This window comes from Poecile atricapillus, chromosome Z (genome assembly GCF_030490865.1).
Source record: "Poecile atricapillus isolate bPoeAtr1 chromosome Z, bPoeAtr1.hap1, whole genome shotgun sequence".
NCBI classification, from domain to species: Eukaryota; Metazoa; Chordata; class Aves; order Passeriformes; family Paridae; genus Poecile; species Poecile atricapillus.
In genome coordinates, this window is record NC_081289.1 from 117310709 (window position 1) to 117331464 (window position 20756).

The following is a 20756-nucleotide window of genomic DNA, read 5'->3' on the forward strand; positions in this document are numbered from 1 at the left end:
CTCCCCTTGAACCAATCATCTCAGTTTCCCAATTATCTGTCAGTGTAACCCAATCCCTTATTCCAGGACCTTCGCTGTCAATCCCACCTGGTACCTACCATTTTTGCTGGACGGTTCCCCGTCGATCCCAATGCCAGGGACCCCTCTGAGGTATTTGATCTGTACCCTCCCCCTGTGTTCCCCTATTGGTTTGTGAAATGTATACCCTGCCTTGTATCCCTCCCCTAAGATTCCCTGGTTGGTTGCTGCATTGTATCCTCCCACTGATTCTTCCCTGTTTATAAGCTACTGTTTCACCCTATTCTTGGTGTTTTGGTCCCTGATCTCCCCGCAGGGAATAAACTCTTTGGGCTTCATACCAAAGATCTCTCTCCGTCCTTTACTCTGATCCTTGGTGCATCTTACCATCCAAAAGCCATAGAGTGTGATGTATTGACCCACATTTCTCCCCGCAAGCTGCATCCGGGACTGCCTGTCTCTCTGGGGGCAGCCCACTCCTGTTGCTGTGCCAGGAGCCAGCCTGGCTGAGAAAAAACACTGGTGCGGTGACATCTAAGAATAGTTCAGGCCTCACTGTTAGTCTAACAAAAATTTGCATGGAGAAAGCCATTGTATTGACTTTTATCCTAGAAATGTCATGGTTTCTGAAAAATAACTTTAAATTAATGCATGGTCTCCAAAACTCCAAAACACTTCTGTCCTCTTATATTTGAGAAACTGATATTCACTTTACAGTAAACTAAATTCATAACACATTCACTCAATTTAAAGCAAAAGAGTATTCTTGTGTTAATCACAAATTTAACAGTAACTTCTCACAACACAGACAAAACACACTACATCTGATTTTCGCTGGTACAATTTCAAGTGGGTTTCTAGTCTCTAGACTCAAAACTCAATGAAAAAGTAAGAAAAATTAAGGCCTGATTATTTGGCTTTTGCACAGAGATGGTCTTCATGGTTACTCTAGCTGAACTACAGCTTTTAAATTTTCCCCTTAAATTAAGACCTGGGTTAAATTTACTACCCTACCTCATTGCTACTAGGGTACACATAATGAGATAGTGCTCCGTGTACCAAGAGAAACCAAATGACAATGGTATGATAAGAAGGAGAAGCAAGCTTCTCGTTGCTTCTTGCAGAAGCAAGCAAAGGGTGGCCATACCGTCAGGAAGTGGCCTTTCCAAGGCCATTCTGCAAAAGGACTTGATCCAAATTTTCTTTTCTGCTTACATTTCTTCAGCTAATACTAACTTTCAACACAAGTGCAATTGATTAAGCTTCCACAGTCCTGCTCACTGGTGATTGTTTTGTAAAAGGAGCATGACTAATGCAATATAAACAACACCTCCAATTTAGAAAAGCTGGCCATACACACAAATACCACACTGCATTAATATCTACCAACACTATTAAACTGCAAGCGGAGAAACAAATTGTGGAAACTCTCTGAAACAACCACTAATCTCAACAGATTGTCAAACTGTTTTTCTTTCCAAAGGTGATAGTATATACTAGTTGATGCAATTTTTTAGAAACACAAAATTAGGTTTCATATGTTCCACAACAATTTGAATAAAAAGGAGAGTGGTAGCTAATTTGTCACAGTCAGATTTTTATCTAAACAGGAACAGCAATTTACACAGTGCATTAGCATTTGAAAGAGAAGGCCTGATTCCCAGGAGCACAGTTCCGGGTTTGAATTGGTATAAATTCAGTGAAATCACCAGATTAACAGAATATTTACTGTAATTCAACAAATTTAGCCTTGAATCATGGAATAGGAGTATAAAAATACTTTAAATAGATGTATAATATGTTGTCCTTAAACTATTACTGAGTCTTTAAACTATTACTGAATGTTCTCCTACAAAATGAATATAGGCTTTTACAAAAGAAAACTGGAAACCATGCATTCTCATATAAATCTAAAATCTTCTTATTTTCTATTCAGCTTAGAAAGTTACTATTTTAACTATTGCATTGCCTTTCAGCAAATGCAATGCAAATTCATGCAAAATGCTAATTGATAGACACAAAATTGCCCAGAAGACAACAACTCGCAGAATGGGACTTAGGATGTCCAGGGTGGCACTGTAGTACCAGGATCACAATAAGGTACAGTAGAGAGGACACTGAAGGGTACAATATACTTTTATGGGACAACATTGAGTGTCAGCAGTAGAAAGTTGAAGTTGCCAAGGACACCTGGATGTCTAATTTGATATGAGGAACAAGGTTTCTGTAGTGCAGCAGAAAACCCTATCTTACGCTTACATTAAAGTCAGATGAGACTGAATGCTACCCTAGCACCTTGTATCCTGCCCACCTGTATATTGACTCCCTGTAAGTCAGATGAGTACAAAGACAAGCTCATGTGCTGCTCCTGCCCCTTCCTTAGGATGCAACACACACATGAAGGAAAATGCAAGTATTCTAACACTTCCTCCACTGACTGCCCATAAATCTGGAAATAATCTTCTTCACAACAGTATTCTAAAATAACAGATGAAAAAGTCCTACAATTCCTGGATTACCTCAGAAAAGAGGTGGGAGGTGAAATAATGCTCCTATCCCAATCCCAGTAGCCCCACCTCATCTCAAAGATTCCTGTGCAAATTCTAGGGATTTAACTATGCTCCATAGGCTCATCGCAGCTGTACTCATGGTCCCGGACAAGGACACACATTGTTTTTGCAAACACAAGAAACATTGTAATGTATTTCTGTCTCTCACTTGCCTCACTTCCAAGTCAGCCATCTTATCATGAACTGCAAAGTAATGATTTATCTTCCATTTTGTTTCTCCTGCTGAGCTATGAGGCATTACCTTCAACTCATCTAATGTCATTATTGTTAAGGATCCATAAAGCATTTAATCATAAAGTGGAAAGGCTATTCTACAAGGAAATGGTATAAAGATAATACTTATATTTGAAGCTTTAATTTGCCTACAATCTGTTCAATATTCATCTTTTATGCTTATCTACTAAGTTGCCTGCCTTTCTGCTGATCTAGGAAACAAAAAAGCAAGAGCAAAAGCAAAGTTATTCATGTTCTCCATAATGGATTAAAGTGAAAGTGACTCACTTATATCAAGAGTTATACTACTGTACAAGTTTTAGATTAAAATAAGACTATTACATCTGCTGATGCTTTGTAGCTTCATGAGTTAAACAATGAAATAAAACCCTTCAACCTGCAGCCTTATAACTTAGTCTTTGATTTTGAAATAGCTTGGTTTTAACTCATTAAGAGCATAGTTTTAAAAACAGGAGTTAATTTGTATTAGTATTCAGAAGATGCAAACAATTATTCACATGTAAAAACCATAGCATTCTGTGTATAGGGACTTGTAAATCTAGTGGAAAAGTTCACAACTACAAAAGTATGTTAAAATTAATTTTCCCTGTTCACAAGCTCAAAGTAAATTCTTCATAACATACATAAATATTTAAATTATTGAAGTATTTCACAGAACAAGAATGTAAAATCCTACACAATCTCTATACATCCATCAAGCCAGAAGAAGAAACTTAAGTCTTCTGAGACATGTCACACAGCTCTCAAATTTGCTTTCCAAAAGTTTTCAGAATTACTTGATGACATCATACAATATGCTGAGTAGTAAGTTTGATTACATAGCAATTTTGTAATGCTGCAAAAAACAATTGTACCAGCCCAACATTAATTGCACATTATTCAGCTTACAGACTCAATGCCACAGTTAAGAAGTCTTTTAGAAAGTTGCTAAAACTATTGTAATTCATTTTATCTCTTTTCCCACAAAAACAATTCTCAGAACTTTTGACTAAGTTTATAGCAAATACAATCTAGCCTCTTGTTGCCTTCAGAAATGCATTACATTCCTATAACACAGTCTCAGAAACTGCTGGTGATGATGATACTGGAGTGCACCCAAAATCTATAGATTGCCCAGAAAATGTGCAAATTAAATAATTCTAATTTCCTTACCAATTTTTACAGATTTACATGCCATTATAATAAAACTTGAACAGTAAGCAATTATTGTATGCCGGCAGTCTAATGGATCTTTCACGAAGAGTCAGCAAACACTACTATTTAAAATTTTGATTTGAACAGGTAGACAAGTAGAAAAGAGTTGTCAGAAGACATAAAGAGAGAAAGGCATACAGAAGAGAAATCACTGGAAAAAAAAATGCTGGAAACTAGTCAGGAGTTTAGTAATTTAAAATGCCAAGTAAGGTTGATACAAGAAAAGTAGCATATGTCTTCTTTGTAAGACAGACTGTTAAAAGAACACAGCCCATATTACTAGGGCTAGAATAAAAACTGGTTTTTTAGATACAGGTGGACATTAAATGGACTCTCAAGATTTACATGCTAGCCCAATACTTCCAAAGGTGTACTGTTCAAGAAGTATGGTTTTTCAAAAGCAGAGGCAAATTTATGAACATAACAGATACTGAGAAGCTGACTGAGTATCACATCTGCAGACACACACATCCTGCACCAGTGGAAGTCAGTAGTCATGGACCAAGCCATTACTGAGAAGTTCCTAAAATCACGTAAGATTTTGTTCTTGAAACTGCATCCTGAGCACTGACACTCACAGCTCTCAAAAGTGAGCTACCTTTTCTAATCTGCACATGCAAAATCCCACCAAAATAATAGCACATTATAGTTTCTCCTAATATTCCCTTTTGCTAGCCTGGAGGAATTAATCTTTGAAAAACTGTCCAGCTAAATCCCATTTGTTCTGCATCTCAAAGGAGGATGAAGTAAATCTGTTCTGTCTCTTATTTGTCTAATAATACCTGATTGTCTTGGGACAATCTGTATTCACCCTAACTCCCTCACCTGTAAATTACCCCAATTAGCTCCCCTTGTCTCAGGTAATTACTAAGGTTATAAATGCCTTCGCAGTTTCGAACCCCTGCCAAATATAGAGACCAGGAAGGATCATGCAAAACCTCAATAAGTCCATGATCACCAAAGTAGATAAAATTGGCAGCTTTACACACACAGGGTATAGAGTATATGTGTATACAGTAGGGTGCATATACAACAGAGTGTGGGTCATGGGATGTCAAAACTTTCATTTCATAATTTTGTAGGATGTGAAGAGAGGATATGAGTTGTCTGGGATAGTAGAGGATTGCAAAGAAGTCCCTCACTGAAAAATCTGCATTATTGTTAGGGGTTTATTTCATTAACAGATTCTTAAACTACATTGCTATCACATTGACAGGTGGTTTTTTTCTTCAAATACTAGTAACTAAAATCTGCTTTTTTTTTCCTGTCCTTTCTTATTCTAACAAAGAAAGCAGGGGGTAACAATTTTAGGTGCTGAAATCTGGGTGCACACAGTAAGAAACTTTAGCCTTTGTAATAATTTCAGTGAAGTACTTTGGTTGTCAGAGTTCTCAAGAGCCCTGTTCCTCCATCTCCTGACAGTGGCAAATTTAAAGTATTGACAGACACAGAAAGACAGACTTTAATCTCCTCATTTTCTCTTCTGAAGACTCTCTTGGGTGCTGCTGAAGGAAAGTACTTGCAATAATTATCAACAAAATTCTGTTAAGGATTCAGGTATCACTGTTGATATGTTAAAAAATTCACTGCTTGGTGGAGCTTTCTTCATGCTTGAATTTTTCCTCAACATAAGGTGGCATCCACTTACAAAAAACTGGTAGACAAAAAAAAAATCAAGGAAAATGTCAGACAGAGCAACATGACACATGCAAAAATGAACTGAAATTATCTCTCAACAGAGAGATCCATCAGTAGCTCAGGAAAGAAAGGAGAGTTTATCACCTTAACAAGAAGAGGCAGCCAGCTCAGGAGAACTACAAGGATGTTATGAGGTTATGCAGACAGAAAATCAGAAGGGCCAAAGCCCAGCTGGAATGTAATCTGTCTACTCCCATAAAAGACAATGAAAAATATTTTGGTAAACATTCACACCGAAAGTAAAGCTAAAGCCAAAAAGTAAAGTCAAGCTAAAAGGATTCTCCATCCTTAATGGGATGCTGTGGGGAAACATAGTGGACATGCTGTGGACAAAGCATGAGGAAAAGACTGAGGTACTTAACTGCTGCCTTCACCTCAGTCTTTAATACCAGTTGTTCTGTGAGAACCAGTCACTTGACCTGGAAGATGGATAGGGAGAAGAATGAAGCCCCCACAATCCAAGAGGAAATGGTCAGAAACCTGCTACACCAATTAGACACACACAATGGGACTGGGTGAAATCCCTCCACTCAGGGACCTGGTGGAAGAGCTTGCTGAGCCACATTGCCTCAGGCAGTTCAGGTTAACTTGGGAGGTCCCAGTCGAATGGAAGTTGACAAATGTTACACCCATCTTCAAGGTGGGTCAAAATGTGAACTCAGGGAACTACAGGCCTGTCAGACTGAGTGCCAGGGAAAGTGGCACTTTCTCTCAGTGCCAAGGAAAGTCATGGAGCAGATCATCCCAAGTGTCATCAAACCACATGTGCAGTACAATGAAATGACGAGGGCCAGGCAGCAGGAGTTTGTGAAAAGCAGGTGCTGCTTGACCAACAGGATCTCCTTCTGTGACAAGATGACTTAGTGGATAAGGAAAAGGTTGTATATGTTGTCTGCCTGGACTTTCATAAAGCCTTTGATGGCATTTTACACAATATTCCCCTGGAGAAACTGGGGTTTCCATGGTTTAGACAGACACACTGTTCACTGGGTAAAAAATCTTCTGCAAGTCTGGGCTCAGAGTGGTAGTGGATGTAATTACATCCAGATGTAATGACCAGCCCTGGTCATTCCCCAGGGGTCAGTACTGGAGACAGTTCTGTTGAATAATTTTACTGATGATCTGGACAACAGGATCAAATGAACAGTCAGTCATATTAGAGATAACACCGAGCTGGGTGGGAGTGTTGACCTGTTGGAGGGTAGAAAGTCTCTGCAGAAAGATGTGGACATGCTGGATCATGGGCCAAGGCCAGTGGTGTGAGGTTCAGCCATGGCAAGTGCTGGGTCCTGCCCTTGGGTCACAACACTGCCAGTCAGCATTCCAGGTTTGTAGGCCAATGTCATCCTGGCCTGTACCAGCAATTCTGTGGCCACCAGGAGCAGGGCAGGGATTGTCCCCTGTACTCAGCACTGGTGAGGGAGCACCTTGAATTGTGTTCAGTTTTGGGCCCCTCACTCCAAGAAGATCATTGAGGTGCTGGAGGGAGACCAGTGAAGGGCAATGGAGCTGGTGAAGGGTCTGGAGCACAAGTCCTGCAAGGAGTGGCTGAGGGAGCTGGGGGTATTTAGCTTGGAGAAAAGGAGGCTCAGGCACTTATGGGAATGGTTTAGTGATAGCCTCAGCAGTATTAGGTTAATGGTTGAACTCAATGATTTTAAAGTTCTTTTCTCACCTATATGATTCTGTGAAAATTAATTTCCCATTCCTTCTTTTGACAGCTATAATCTGAATGTCTTAACCAGAACTAGTATATATACTTTTTAAAGAGGATGCTTTTTGGATATTCTCAGAACCTCAGAAAATTACCAAATTGTGATTCTGAAAAAAATTCTCATGAACTCCTGAATATAGGATCAATTGTTCTTCCAGACACATCTCATTTCATCAACACTTAAGATGCTCTGAAGGAATAATTACAACAGCACTCCATAAACTACCATGTTAAAACAATGTTATTTCATTTATAGATTCTAGTAATTAAAGTTCATTTTGGGTTGTGAACATAACTACCCACAGACCCACTTTACCTTCTCAATGGATAACACCAACATTTACACACTTATAAGTAAACTAAAACACAGTGTGGTTGTGTCATGGCAGAAATTACACTCATTTTTGTTCACCTAGGTGTTCTGATAACACAAGAAATATCTGTAAACTCATCACTGAAGGACCAGGGCACTTAATGGAGCAAGTGCCTGGAAGGATGTTTACTACTTCAGGAGATGTGTGTTCAGCTCTTCTATAATCAGACCTCTTGACAGACTCAAAGCATGCTTCACTCTGCAATTACATTTTCTTCCCTGCAATCAATATAATGTGATGGTATCTATCTCCCCCCAAACATGCATACTGCACAGCCTCCCTGTTCTTCTGTGATTTTAATAAGGTAACATGGGAATAACTTCATCCAAATCCTATATATAGTATATAAGGCATATTGGCAGCCATAATACATACAGAAACAAATCTTCTAGCTATATACTAAGAGTAACCATTTCTAGCAAAATGCTAAGATATGCAAAAGTGCCACAGCTATTAGGAATCAAAACAAAAACAACCCAAAAAAAGGAATTTTTTTGAGGGGGATACCCTCCCTAAATGATCAGACCAAAGAACTGAAAAATTATGCATAACCTATGAACTGACATCTGCCCTACTAGTCAGAGCAGTACTGTTCTTGGGGCTGTTTGACAAGTTAGGAAGTATTAATACTTCAAGAAGGGGCAAGTAGCACACTTACATGGTGTCTGCTGGTATCAGTTACTCGGGACTACAGTACATGCACTCCCTAGTTATATGCATGCATCATTAAACTAACTGCCAAAGTTGTCACCTCACGTCCTTTAAGATATCATGTACCGTCTCCCTTGCTGTAGTTTTCCCAAAAATTACAAGAGGAATTTGTCCTGCTGTTGCTTCCAGGAAAAGATTGTATCCATATACTTCTTTACACCTCTTACACCTTCTGGGTTGAAGGAAAATGGATTGGTTAGAATATCTATCAGACAGCTAATTCATAGGTTAAAACCTGCATGTGAGGAGTGATTAGTCTAAGCAATCAGGTATAACACCCAAGCAATAAATAATGTTGAACTTTAAACTCTAAGTATTTGTCTATAGTTAACACACTTAGTAACTCCCCACCTCATATATTTAGTAAATGCTAACACAACCCAAGAGAAATACATACAAGAAGAGAATAATGTATACCCTGATTTGGTTGTTATAGAATGTAAACAGTTTCATGAAGCTTCAACACTGAACTTACCCTGCTCCTTATTTTCCTCCTTAAAAATAAACCACTGTGTCTGAACATTGGAATTCTGGCCTATTGTGACCTGAGCTGAAATTATGTAGTGGATTCTGCACATTCTGGAAGAGGAAAAAGCTCCTGCTATCTTTGTGAGCTGGTTGAAAAGCGAAAACAGATTAGAAAAATAAGTTTTTCAACAGGCAGCAACACTGCTTTCACACCAGATTTGATGAACAAGTCCTCCCAGCAGCACTAACACCTGACATGCACATTGCATGGATTAGTAAGTTTTAGCCTGAGAAGAAGAAAAAACACTTTTTTTTCAGTTCCAGTAACTGCTGGAGGTATATTATCTAATGAAAACACAACAAGATTTCTCTAAGGAATGTGGAATTCATTTAGTGTTTCCATCAAACAATTATATGTTGTTCATCCATTATCTGAGAAGCACTAAGGCATATCCAGACCCGATTACATTTATTCTTAGCTCCAGATCAGACTCCACCACTAGGACAACAAGCAGTTCCTGATCTTTGCCCTACCATATCCTTGATGCAGGCATTTACCAAAGGGGTTTCTAATAACAATACAGCTACATTTACTTAGTATCTTGATGATCCGAAATCAGAATGTCTTTGATCACGAAAATGGAGACTGTTGCAGTGTTTCATATTAAAGGATAAATTTTCAAAGATGTATAAGAGAGATTTGCTGACTGACTTCTGTTCAGACCACTGGGAGGTAAACAGCTCAATCCCCAAACACTGATCTGAAATGCATCCTTTCAAATACCATAATTTCAAAAGATACCAGACTTTTCAATAACTAAGAAGCTTCTAAGAACAACAGTATCTTTTCCACTGATACATCTATTAGTTAATGCTACTTTTAGGAAAATATTAAGTCTACAGAAAGCAGAAGAGCTCAGGTTTCACAGGAGAAAAATGTGGAGCACACCTACGAGTAGTATCCCTTGAGCTGCAAAGCCAGTATTCTCTGGCACCTGACTGCGGGTACTTGATGGGTACTTGAGAAACACAAAGTGTTCGGCTGGGCCCAGGGGTGAAGGTGGGCAGGAAAAGTGGAGGACGGGGACAGTTTGGCGGGCTTCTTCAGCTTCAGAGAGGGACACTTTTTGCTGGAGCTGTTGCAGCTGGGACAAGGGAATTTGCCATCACCCACACAGAGCTGCTGCTGCTGCTTCTCCTTCTTCCTTCTTTGCTGGGGGGCCTCACACCCTCTGTCCTGCCGGGACGTGTGGCAGTGCCAGGCACTGCCACGGAGCTGCTGATACACCTCAGCCACCGGCCCAGGATCTCAGCTCATCCCTGCTGTTCCAGCTGAGTGTTCCTCAGAGCCCCGCAGGAGCACGGGGACTGCCCGCCCAAGGGGGTTTGTGAAGCAAAGCCTCTCCCCCATCCCGTCTCAGCCAAAAGCTGTCACGGGGTCCCTGGTTCTGTTTTCTTGCTAATGCTGTAGTTATTGTTGTTTGTTTGCCTCGTTATACATACTAGTAAAGAACTGTTATTCCTATCCCCAGATCTCTGCCTGAGAGCCCCTTGATTTCAGAATTATAATAATTCAGAGAGAGGGGGTCTACATTTTCATTCCAAGGGAAGCTCCTGCCCTCCCTAGCAGACATCTGTCTTCCAAAATGGAGACAATTTCAAATGTAGAGGGAAACAGAATCTTTCTTGAATTGCAAATCTTGCTCATATGTGCCAAGTACACAATGTGGTCTTTAAGTTATAGAACCATGGTAGTTTATTTAAGTGCATAAGGGAAATAAAAATCTCAGTTGTTTTTTGAAAATGTAATAAACTACACTATCTATAGATAAACTAATATCTTTCTTGGATGATTTTTATCATTAATAATGTTATCTCACAAACTAAGTATCAGGAAGAGTAAATAAGTTGTTAGAATAGATTCTTGAGAGCCATTCCTCACATTACAGCAGAAGTTTTCTATTTTCCAAGGAATTTTTACAAGTTACCTCAAAGTGACAGAGAAGGATATATGGAATTCCCTCTTTCATAGCCTTTATTAAATACATATTTCTTATTTAATTAAAAGATTTTCTAAGATTACACTTGATTAATTTGGTCAAATGACAAAAATTAATTAGAACAACCAACGTTTGGAAGCCCATTGGAAAATAACAATTCTCAGTAGTTAAAGCAACAAACATGAACTGAACATTAAGATGTTATTTCCTCAAGATCATAAGTAGTTCAAGAGGTCCCAATTCTATAATTTAAAAAAAGAAAACCAATCAAATTCCACAAAACCCCCTCCAAAAACCAAAAATCAAGAAAACAAACCAGAATTAATTGGAGAAAGTACTTACTACAATGTCTTCAGGAAATGTATCCAGACTGAAGGAGCCATCATCAAACATGACTTCATAGAAAAGCTGTGATGTCACTCCTATGACTCTGCAACTATAGTATCGTGTATTTCTATGTTTCGTGATGACTGTCTGCCCAACTGTAATGGCTTTCCCACATACTTTAGCTCTCTTAAAAGAAAAAAGAAGAATTTGAAAGAAAAAATAAATTTTAAATACCAGCTTACTCATAAAAATATATCATAAATACATAAACCCTGTATAAAAACAGGGTTGATAACAGCTCGCCACTCAAGATAAAAATTTCAAATTAAATTAATTCAATCATGTTAACATAATTTCTTTTACATACAAAATTTCTCCACTTTGTGGGAAAACAAATAACACCTGAAGAATCAATGCATACTGATGCTTTAAAATTATTCTGCATCACATCAATAATATATAATTAGAAAAATCTGTAATTTTGTTTGTAGAGTAATTTGTCAAATTTTCCTGAAGATATAAGATGCAATGAACCAAAAGTACGGTTGTGATTTTTTTTAAATGATGAGATTTTGAAGTACTGGATTTCTGTATGATTCTGTGTAATAGAATGAAAATTTGCCCAGTGAGATGCAATAATTAAATGCATATCAAGCTCTTGCAAGAGCTGTCTACACCACTCTATCTGAGGAACTTTTTAACCTACATTGTGCAGAACTTTTGCTTTAAAACTTTAAACAGCACTGATCACTCTTCATCAGTTACTTGCATAGTATATCAGCAACAATATTTTTTTTTTCACTTTCCACTTCTAATCCTCCAGTGCTAAATATATCAATCAGAAGACTAGCAGGGTTGTTAAACTATGCAAAATTTCTACATCAATAACTACTTGATGGATTCTATAAACATAAAAGCAATGGAACCCTGTAGGAAGGCATCACTAAGAAGCTCACACCATGCAGTCAAATGTTATATCTCAGCTCACAGCTATTGTATACCCATGAACCTTCCACTTTTGAAGCAACTTTCTCCACCAGGAAATATAAACTCAATATCTTCTCATCCACACACAGAAAGCACCTCTTTCTTATGAGCTTGACTGTTCAATATCTCACAAAGGTCTGTTGTTTTTATGTAAAGGGAAGCTGTTGTGAGTTTGGCTATACCTGAACAGTTGAACGTTTCTAGTTATGTAAGATGCATGTGCACTGGAATATCTAAGGACGAAATATTTTTTATTAGAAATGTTTATATAAACTGTGCAAGAATATTTTAATACACAATCCACACTAAAGTAATTATCAAATTTCCTAGTACTGCTTTTGAAACTTTCAACGGCAGTAAATTCTTCAGTCAATATAATAGTCTTAAAACTGTCTTATGAAAATCTGGTCTTTTATGGTTTTTTATGAAAAACTGTCTGATAAAAATCCTACAGCTGTAGGATTTTTATCAGTAGAATTGAAGAGAATAAAGAACAGCATCAGTTCTTTTAGTTAGATTTCAAATACCAGCAGTAAAGTGAATGCTTTGGCGTAAGAGGGAAAACCCACCATAAATGTGAAGACTTCGGTTTTTGAGCTGACTTCTTGTCACTATTGGGCTTCTTTCCTGGACCTATTTATGGGAGTTACAATTTTAAAACCTCTCTGCTCCTGAAAACTAAAGGCATACCAAGTACAAATATTCTGTGCCATTTTTATAGGCAGTGCACTAAATCTCTGTGTGTCAGAGCTCTGCCTGTCACAGACATTTGTGGGATTTAGTTGAGGGCACCTCAGACCGTAAAACTCAATGACATTCCTAAAGTCTTTCAAAGTATATCTAGAAATAACATTCTAAGCACAATCATAAATTATTTAACCATTAAATGTATAACAAAACTGTTGCTTCTTAATTTTAACTATCTATAGGTAGACTAAGCATAAAAATTAACTACATAAATACAATTGACTGATATTATCATAGGAGCAATAAAATGTCCATAAGCATGTTTTATCTGATCTTGAAACATATGTAAAAATACATGTTAATTTATCTATTTTTTTATTTTATCCAGCTTTTGGTGCAGGCAGAGGTGTATCAGATGTAAACTAATTGATTTATTTCTGTGAGATAGTAGAAATTATACTATGTGTGTATATATATAGTATATACATAGCATATATATATATAGTATGCATATATGTGTATACATATACACTATATGTAAACACATACACACAGACACATATATATACATATACATATATACTATAGTATAGTATATAGTATATAATGTATACTACAGAAACCCAAGGAGATACTGCACTATTAAAAGGTCTAACTCTTCTTTAAAAGAAGATGGAACTTCTAACTCTTCAGAGAAGATGGAGTGCAAATTATATTTTAAGAGACATTACAGATTCATTTAATGATAACATTTTCAGAGAAGGAGTGCCATTTCTCATTAGAAAAAGTAATAAAACAAAGAAATGCATTCTAGCTCAAGGAGGTTATTTTTTAGTATGTTATCTTCATAGGATTCCTAATTTATTTCTCAGAAAAACATACTCACAAGTACAATCTGTAACCGATTGCATGTCCCAGAAAACATTTCTTGACAGAAAATCTTAAGACTTTATTGATGTTAAGAATTTATTGATGTCATTTTTGACCAGAAAGGACAGCTGTTATGTAAGGGAGTCTATCAGATTAAGAAACAGCTGGGGTAGTTACCAGATTATTGAGAAAGCAGTAGTTTAAACAGCGTGATTTTCTTTAATGGTACCAAAGCCAAGAATAAACTAAGATAGTGGCAGAAATACAGAAACGAACCAAATACAAAGAAAGAAAATCACCACTTCTGTGTGCAAACTTCAAAAAGATAAAAGCAAAAATTACTTTCTCCTTCATTTTCTGTATGGCAGAAAGCAAAAACCTTAAATATGTAAACTACGTGGATATGAATTCATAATAACTATCTATCATGAAGTAGTACCTGATATACATCTAAATATCCAGAAAGTTTCTCAAGCTACAATTTTTAATAGGGGATCCTAAAAGATCTGAGACTTATTCCATACAGGAGCTTAAATCTCATGTTGTTTTTTACTCCTTTGAATTCAAATTTCAGCATATGATGTTTCTAAAATAATTCAGCTCATGATTTTTGCATAACACCTCCTTCTGAAAGAGTATCTTAATCTTTCTGAGATGTTTGGGGCTGGCGGTAGTTAGCAGACAGTGGCAAACAATGACACTCTATCATTAAGGTATTCAACAGAAAAAGGATCTACAGCTTCCATTGGACAGCATCCCTTCATTCCCTTGTGTGCTACAGTGTTTCAGAACAGGCTGATAATAGTAGAAGGTAATTTGAAGTAGCTCCAAAAAGATCGTTATTCTTTCAAATGTTACTGGGGCTGTCTAGATAGCCCCTTCTAATCTCAATTTCCAAAGGAAACAGCTGGGAGTATAGGTTTGTCTCCAGCTGGCTTTCTCTGATCCACTGGGCTTATATGGATCTTTTGGGGCTGTGTTTTTTTTCTGTTACAATAGTTGCATACAACTCCTTTTCCTCAGTTTTTTGTGTGAATGGGCTCTTTTAATCAAAACAAATCCATCTGCAGCATCTATTCTCAACTGTACTTCCAGGTGTTCTTGTAGTTTTGATGACAAAGATGTGTGAGGGATATGTTTCATGCCCAGAGACAAGCACAGTCAAGGAATAAAAAGGGAAAAAAACCCCAAACCACAACATGTAAGTAGCAAATCACAGAGCCTTCCTGGCATATTGGCAGTCCAATTTACATAAAAAATAACATATGCAATGACAGCAATAACCCAAAATAGAACCCATATAGAAAAATTGTCCTGCTAGAAAATTCTTGTGTTATTTCTAAAGCTATACCTTCAGAGGCTTAGTTTTGAGTCCATGAACATGGAAACGTATTTTTGAAAAGTCGTATCAACATTTAAAGACTCCAGTTCACAGTATTTCTGTATTTATTTCATTTGGCAGCACCAGATGAATTAAAGGATTAATGCTTTCCCTTTTGATTTTCTCTTTGATGATTTTTCTTCAGAAGACCCTGCCAGAGTATTCAATGACTGACATCAAAAAGGCACTCTAAAATACTGAAGACAATGTAGAACCTGATGTCCAGGTTCTAAAAAAAGACTTATAAAAGTATGTTGAAAAATTCTTCTTGAGTCCACAGGCATAAGTAAGTTGGATGCACATTGTACTTCATCACTACAACAGGCTCTTGACTGGGGTTAAGAGATACATGAATAATAGTAATAATACACAGTGATCTGTTTGGGTAGGCATTTTTTGTTGAGTGCCCTCACTGATTTACATTACATTGATTAAAATACCACTATAGGTATATGTCACAATTTTTCCTAATGCTCAGAAGTTGTTCTTTGATTGTTGAGTTATTTGGTTTTGATTTTTTTTTTAAACTTGAAGAAAGCAGCAAACACCAAGTCAGTACAAAGGTAGTCGGCATTTAGATACAATATTTCTATATTAATGACAAATCAGAGAATTTAAAGTTTTTTTCTTGAAACCAGGAGAAATAATAGTGTTCTTGCTTTATGAACATTGTTTCCTGCTAAATACCAGATGAGATTTTTTTCATACTGACAAGATAATCTATTTGACTCCTGTAAAAATTTGCTAAGTGAGTATAATATTTCAGTCTGCATGATTCCCTGTTCTGCTTCTAAGCAAGGAAACTAAAACAGGCAAAAAAAAAAAAAGTTGATTAGAAGTAAGATACATTGCTATGCCTAATGGTGAAGAGCAATGTTATTTCTGCATGAAGGAATAGCTAATAGCTAAGAAAAGCATAACAAGAAAACCAATGGTGAGAAAACTTCCGAAGGCTTAAAGATGTGATTAGATTAATTATCCAAAAGACAGAGTATAAAACCAAGCATTTAAAAACATATGGTAATCTCCTTTGTCTCAAGAGTAAGCTAATACTTTTACACAAAAACATTCTTTAACAAAATATCTATTCTTTCCAAATTTTGGCCCAATTGAAAACACCAAAAGCATAACTTCAATCTCTCTTCTGCAAACCTAACTTTTAGCTGATCCATGGAGGGGAAAAAAAAGGTCGTAACAGTGAATCTTTTCAAAAAAGTTAGTGCTGAGTTTCAGGAAAGGATGTAATAGTCTCATTCCAAGACACTTTCCATGTCCTTTACACAATCTCTTAAACAATAGTCGCACAAAATCCTGGCTTTTTGATGTTGATGGGGTTTCCTTTCTTCTCTACTACTTAATATAGGTCAAGAAAATCACTAAGAAAACAGGGAATTTATGGGACTGAGGCAAATCCTACTACCTAGATTATAGAGACTTGTCCCAGAAAGATACTATAAAACATTTGGGAAATGGTTGCCCTATTCTTACTGGCCATGAATTTAATCCATTAATTTTCAACCAATGTTTTCAAAAAAACCCAAGGAGAGTATCTTAAGTTGCTTGTACAGACAGAAGTTTAAGTTTGTTTGTTTGTTTTTCAAACTAAATTCGTTTTCTTGGAAAAGGTATGAAGAAATCAAAACCACATAAAGTGGGCTGGTTTAATGTGTTCATTCATTTTTGGAAAACAAAAATATTTTAAACCTTAACAACTCTATGAAAATTTTAAACAGGGATATGTCTCCCTTTTTAAAAATCACCTGCAGATTGAACACTCAGAACTGATTAGTTGGGAAGCATTATAATTTAGTATACTTGGAAGAAAATCCTACTCTTCAGTAGTCTTGATAAGTCTTGTCATTAAGACCAAGGATTCATTGACAAGCTCTTAAAAGAACAACATATATGATACAGACATTACCTGGGTTTATGTCTTTCATTCTTAATGCATAAAGGAGAAAAAAAAATTGCAACTTGACTAACTAAGCAAGCTCTTTCCTTAATAAGACTATGTTAAGTCCTTCTGTTTGCTAGGAAACAAAATACAGCTTTAAAAGCCCAGGATGAATAGCAAAAGTTCTCTGTTAACTGAGATAGTAACTGTTTATTCAAGTAAAAGACATTAAACTTCATCGTGTCTCATCTAAAATTAAAAGGCCCTCCTCAGCACAGAATAAAAATAAAAAGGCAGTCATAACATGAATTTTCATGGCATGCCAATGTTACTTTGCCAGATGACAAAATAATTATAACTGGATATTTTCAAGAGACTCTTTGGCTGCAGAATGAAGATTTTACATATACACCACATCCATTATCTCACATGATCTGTGAGTATTTGCAGAAAATTGTGATCTGGGTATTTATAATACACTTCAGGTTAACAAAACAGAGAACTCAGAGATTTGTTCTGGCTGTCAAAACAATATACTCAACAAGGACTTTAAATTAAAAAATGTGTTAGGCATATCAGGTATCACTTCTCCCAGGTAACAGCATAAGGAAAAACCTTCAAGCTATAAAAGAGTGCTATACATGAAAATATGATAGATGGAACTATGATAATACGTAGAGTGGATCCTTTCCTCCATTTTCTCGTTACATACTTTAATTCTGCAACTCCATTTTTTTAACAAATAAGAAAACATATTCCTTACCGCATTTTGGTTGATCTTGTGCCTGAAACATGTGATGTAGACAACATATGGCCAGTCATCAGGTTCCATCAGCACTCCTGCAGCATGGGCACAGGTAACATGGAAGGATGCTGGGCAGCGTCCATATGAACACTGAATGCAGGCACCAGAGATTTTCTTAACTCTCTGCCTGCAGAAGATACATTTCTGTAGGAGTGAAATAAACAGAGTATTTTCTGTATTACTCCAACTTAAATGGTTCCTGCAAGTAACTCAGACAGAAAAGTTACTTGTGATCCAATTATCGTATTTTTCACCTTACAATATGCACAGCAAAAAGAACAGCATTTATGAATTACAAGGCAACTAAGTAATATAATTAATACATAGCACTTTTGCCTTTTCATATAAATTGTGAAGACAATCTGTTCCAATGCTATAGCAAGAAAACACTAGATAGATAGATGGATAGATAGATAGATAGATAGATAGATAGATAGATAGACAGATAGATAGATAGATAGATAGATAGATAGATAGATAGATAGATAGATAGATAGATATTTTAAAGTTTAATTTTAAATTCCATACTCTGAAAATTAACCTACTCTTCTAAAATTGGTGCATCAAAACCCATCTACATGATTTGACAAGAAACAACAGCAAGACTCAAAAAATAAAGAGAATAGGCCCAACTGAAATGTCAGGCTAAATAGGACTCCATACATCATTTAATTTAGTTCCCTGCTATGAAGCTGGACTAGATATATATGTAGACAGACTCTGTAAAATGGCTAATCTAACACATTCAGGAAACATTTTCTACAACATCCTCAGACAGCTTGTTACAGTGGATAAATCTCCTCTAAGTCAGAGACATTATCTTTATTTCAAGCATTTGCATAGTTCTACAGCTGAAGGCTGTTCCTAAGACAATTTTTTTTTTTAGCCTGGTTTTCACTGGTTGAGTATTTAATATAATGTCAATACAGTAGGTTGTATTTCCTCATGTCATATACTCAATGTCATGTTAACAGCCTTAGTGGTATCAAGGCACACTGTTTTTTTTCCCTTTTGCCAAAATGAAGACCACATCAAAATAATGTCACTATTTTGTAAGTGACACAAGTAATGAGCCAATAGGAAAAGATGAAAAGTTTTATAAGCTAGGTTAACTATGTCTGGGAAATAAGTTATAATATACTAAAAAATAAAAACACAACATGAAGTGAACCTTGCCACTTATAAGGCATTAACAAGCACACTAGATAGAATAATTACTTCAGTAACTTCTGTGGACAACTGTTTTATATCACATATGAGAATTATCCTCTGATAGCTCTTATCATGGCTATTAAACATGCAAATTTTATTGATTATCACAAAATTATCTCAGCTATTACAAACAGATTTTATGCAATGACACAAAACAATTCAATAAAACACTCTTGGAATATATTCCTTACTTTCATTTCCTCTAAATTTGCTGCCCACCAATTTGTTAAACACACTCATTCGCCTATATTGAGAACACAAGTAAAAACAATTTTGATGTGTTTTTGCTGCATGATTAATATCTTTAAGTGTTTACTGTTAACTCACATCTAATTCTTATTCAGAGGTGACCAAGGAACTTTGTTCTCCATTGTTTCTTGATTTTCAAATTCTGCATAAAACTGGAAGAGATTTTATTGTATAATTTAGCACTTAAATAGCTTCAGTGGCTTCTGGCATGCAGTTTGTGACAGAAGTAATACTTCTGGTATTACTAGTCCTGTCAAGGCTAGTCCTGTCAAGCTCACTGGTCCTAGCTCCTGTAACCACCCTGAATGTGAAATACTCTTCAAGTTCCACCTTCATGTTCACCCTTTGAAAGAAAACTGCCTGTATAGCTTTGAACAAGCAGAAACTAAAGAGTAGGGCCTAGCATCTGAACTTATGAAAAAAATTTGGCTATCATTCACTAAAAGGACCCGAATTCAGCTCACTCTACTGTAGCACCATCGGGTTTAAAAAACTAGTAAGAGGTAAAGATGATTTTGCCATCAAAAGAAATGTTTCAGACACTTTGCTCATATGCTGATTATCTTGTGCATTTATTTCATGCGCATGAGATCATTTTCAGGTAAGTGGAGTAACTGGTTTCCAAGGCAGCTTAGAGATTTATTTTATATATACATAGTCAGAACCGACTAAGTGGAAACTCCAGAGGGAATTCCAGAGGACAGGCTTCCTCCCTGGAGATCAGCCCCCTAAGATAAGACAAAACTGCCTAGTCATGGTGACTCAGCTGTGGACCCCTTCCTGCTTCTGCCCCCCATGTTATCTCCCTGTTAACTATTGGTCATCTTATCCCAGTCTCAGACCATTGGTCCCCTTCCCAATTCTCCCCTTCCCTATAAAAACCCCAGCTTTTGCCCAGCTCAGTGGTTAGACCATCACTGGCCCCCTTCACTGCAGCCCACATTAAAGACTCTCTGTGGAACGCTATATGGTGTTCCTGTCTCTTGTCTGCATTGGCAGGGGTAACCCCGGAACGGAGCTGGCTGGGCTGAACAGAGCTGATCACAGAGCAGAAATCACTGCTAAAAGAGCTGATCACCCAAAGCCTTTGCCCATGCTCCAAAGGGTTACCCCTGGCTGGAGACTGCCTGGAAACCCTGGATGGCATCTCCCCTCCAGGACATCTATCTGGGCTGTTGCTAGCAGAAGCTGGGGGTCGGACAAGCCTCCAGGACCCAGCCACAACATAATATCTAGATATTAAGTTCACATAAATAACAGAGCTCCTCTTGAATGCTTTTTTATACAGATATCCACAAACTCACCAATCAGATTAATGGAAGAAGAAAGACCACTTTTAAGTATTAAAAAAGCCCTGAAAACA

The 20756-nt window shown here is 36.9% G+C and overlaps 1 protein-coding gene across 4 annotated transcripts in view; it reads right to left on the minus strand.

The window, feature by feature from the left end:
* Positions 1–20756, minus strand: part of KDM4C (lysine demethylase 4C) — a 258313-nt gene that overhangs the window by 14937 nt on the left and 222620 nt on the right. For all 4 annotated transcript variants that reach the window (XM_058827575.1, XM_058827573.1, XM_058827574.1 and 1 more), the window contains 2 exons: positions 17891–18076; positions 11324–11494 (listed from right to left, as the gene is read on the minus strand). In XM_058827575.1, the coding sequence (XP_058683558.1) occupies positions 11324–11494; positions 17891–18076 (357 nt within the window). The remainder of the gene's footprint in view (positions 1–11323; positions 11495–17890; positions 18077–20756) is intronic.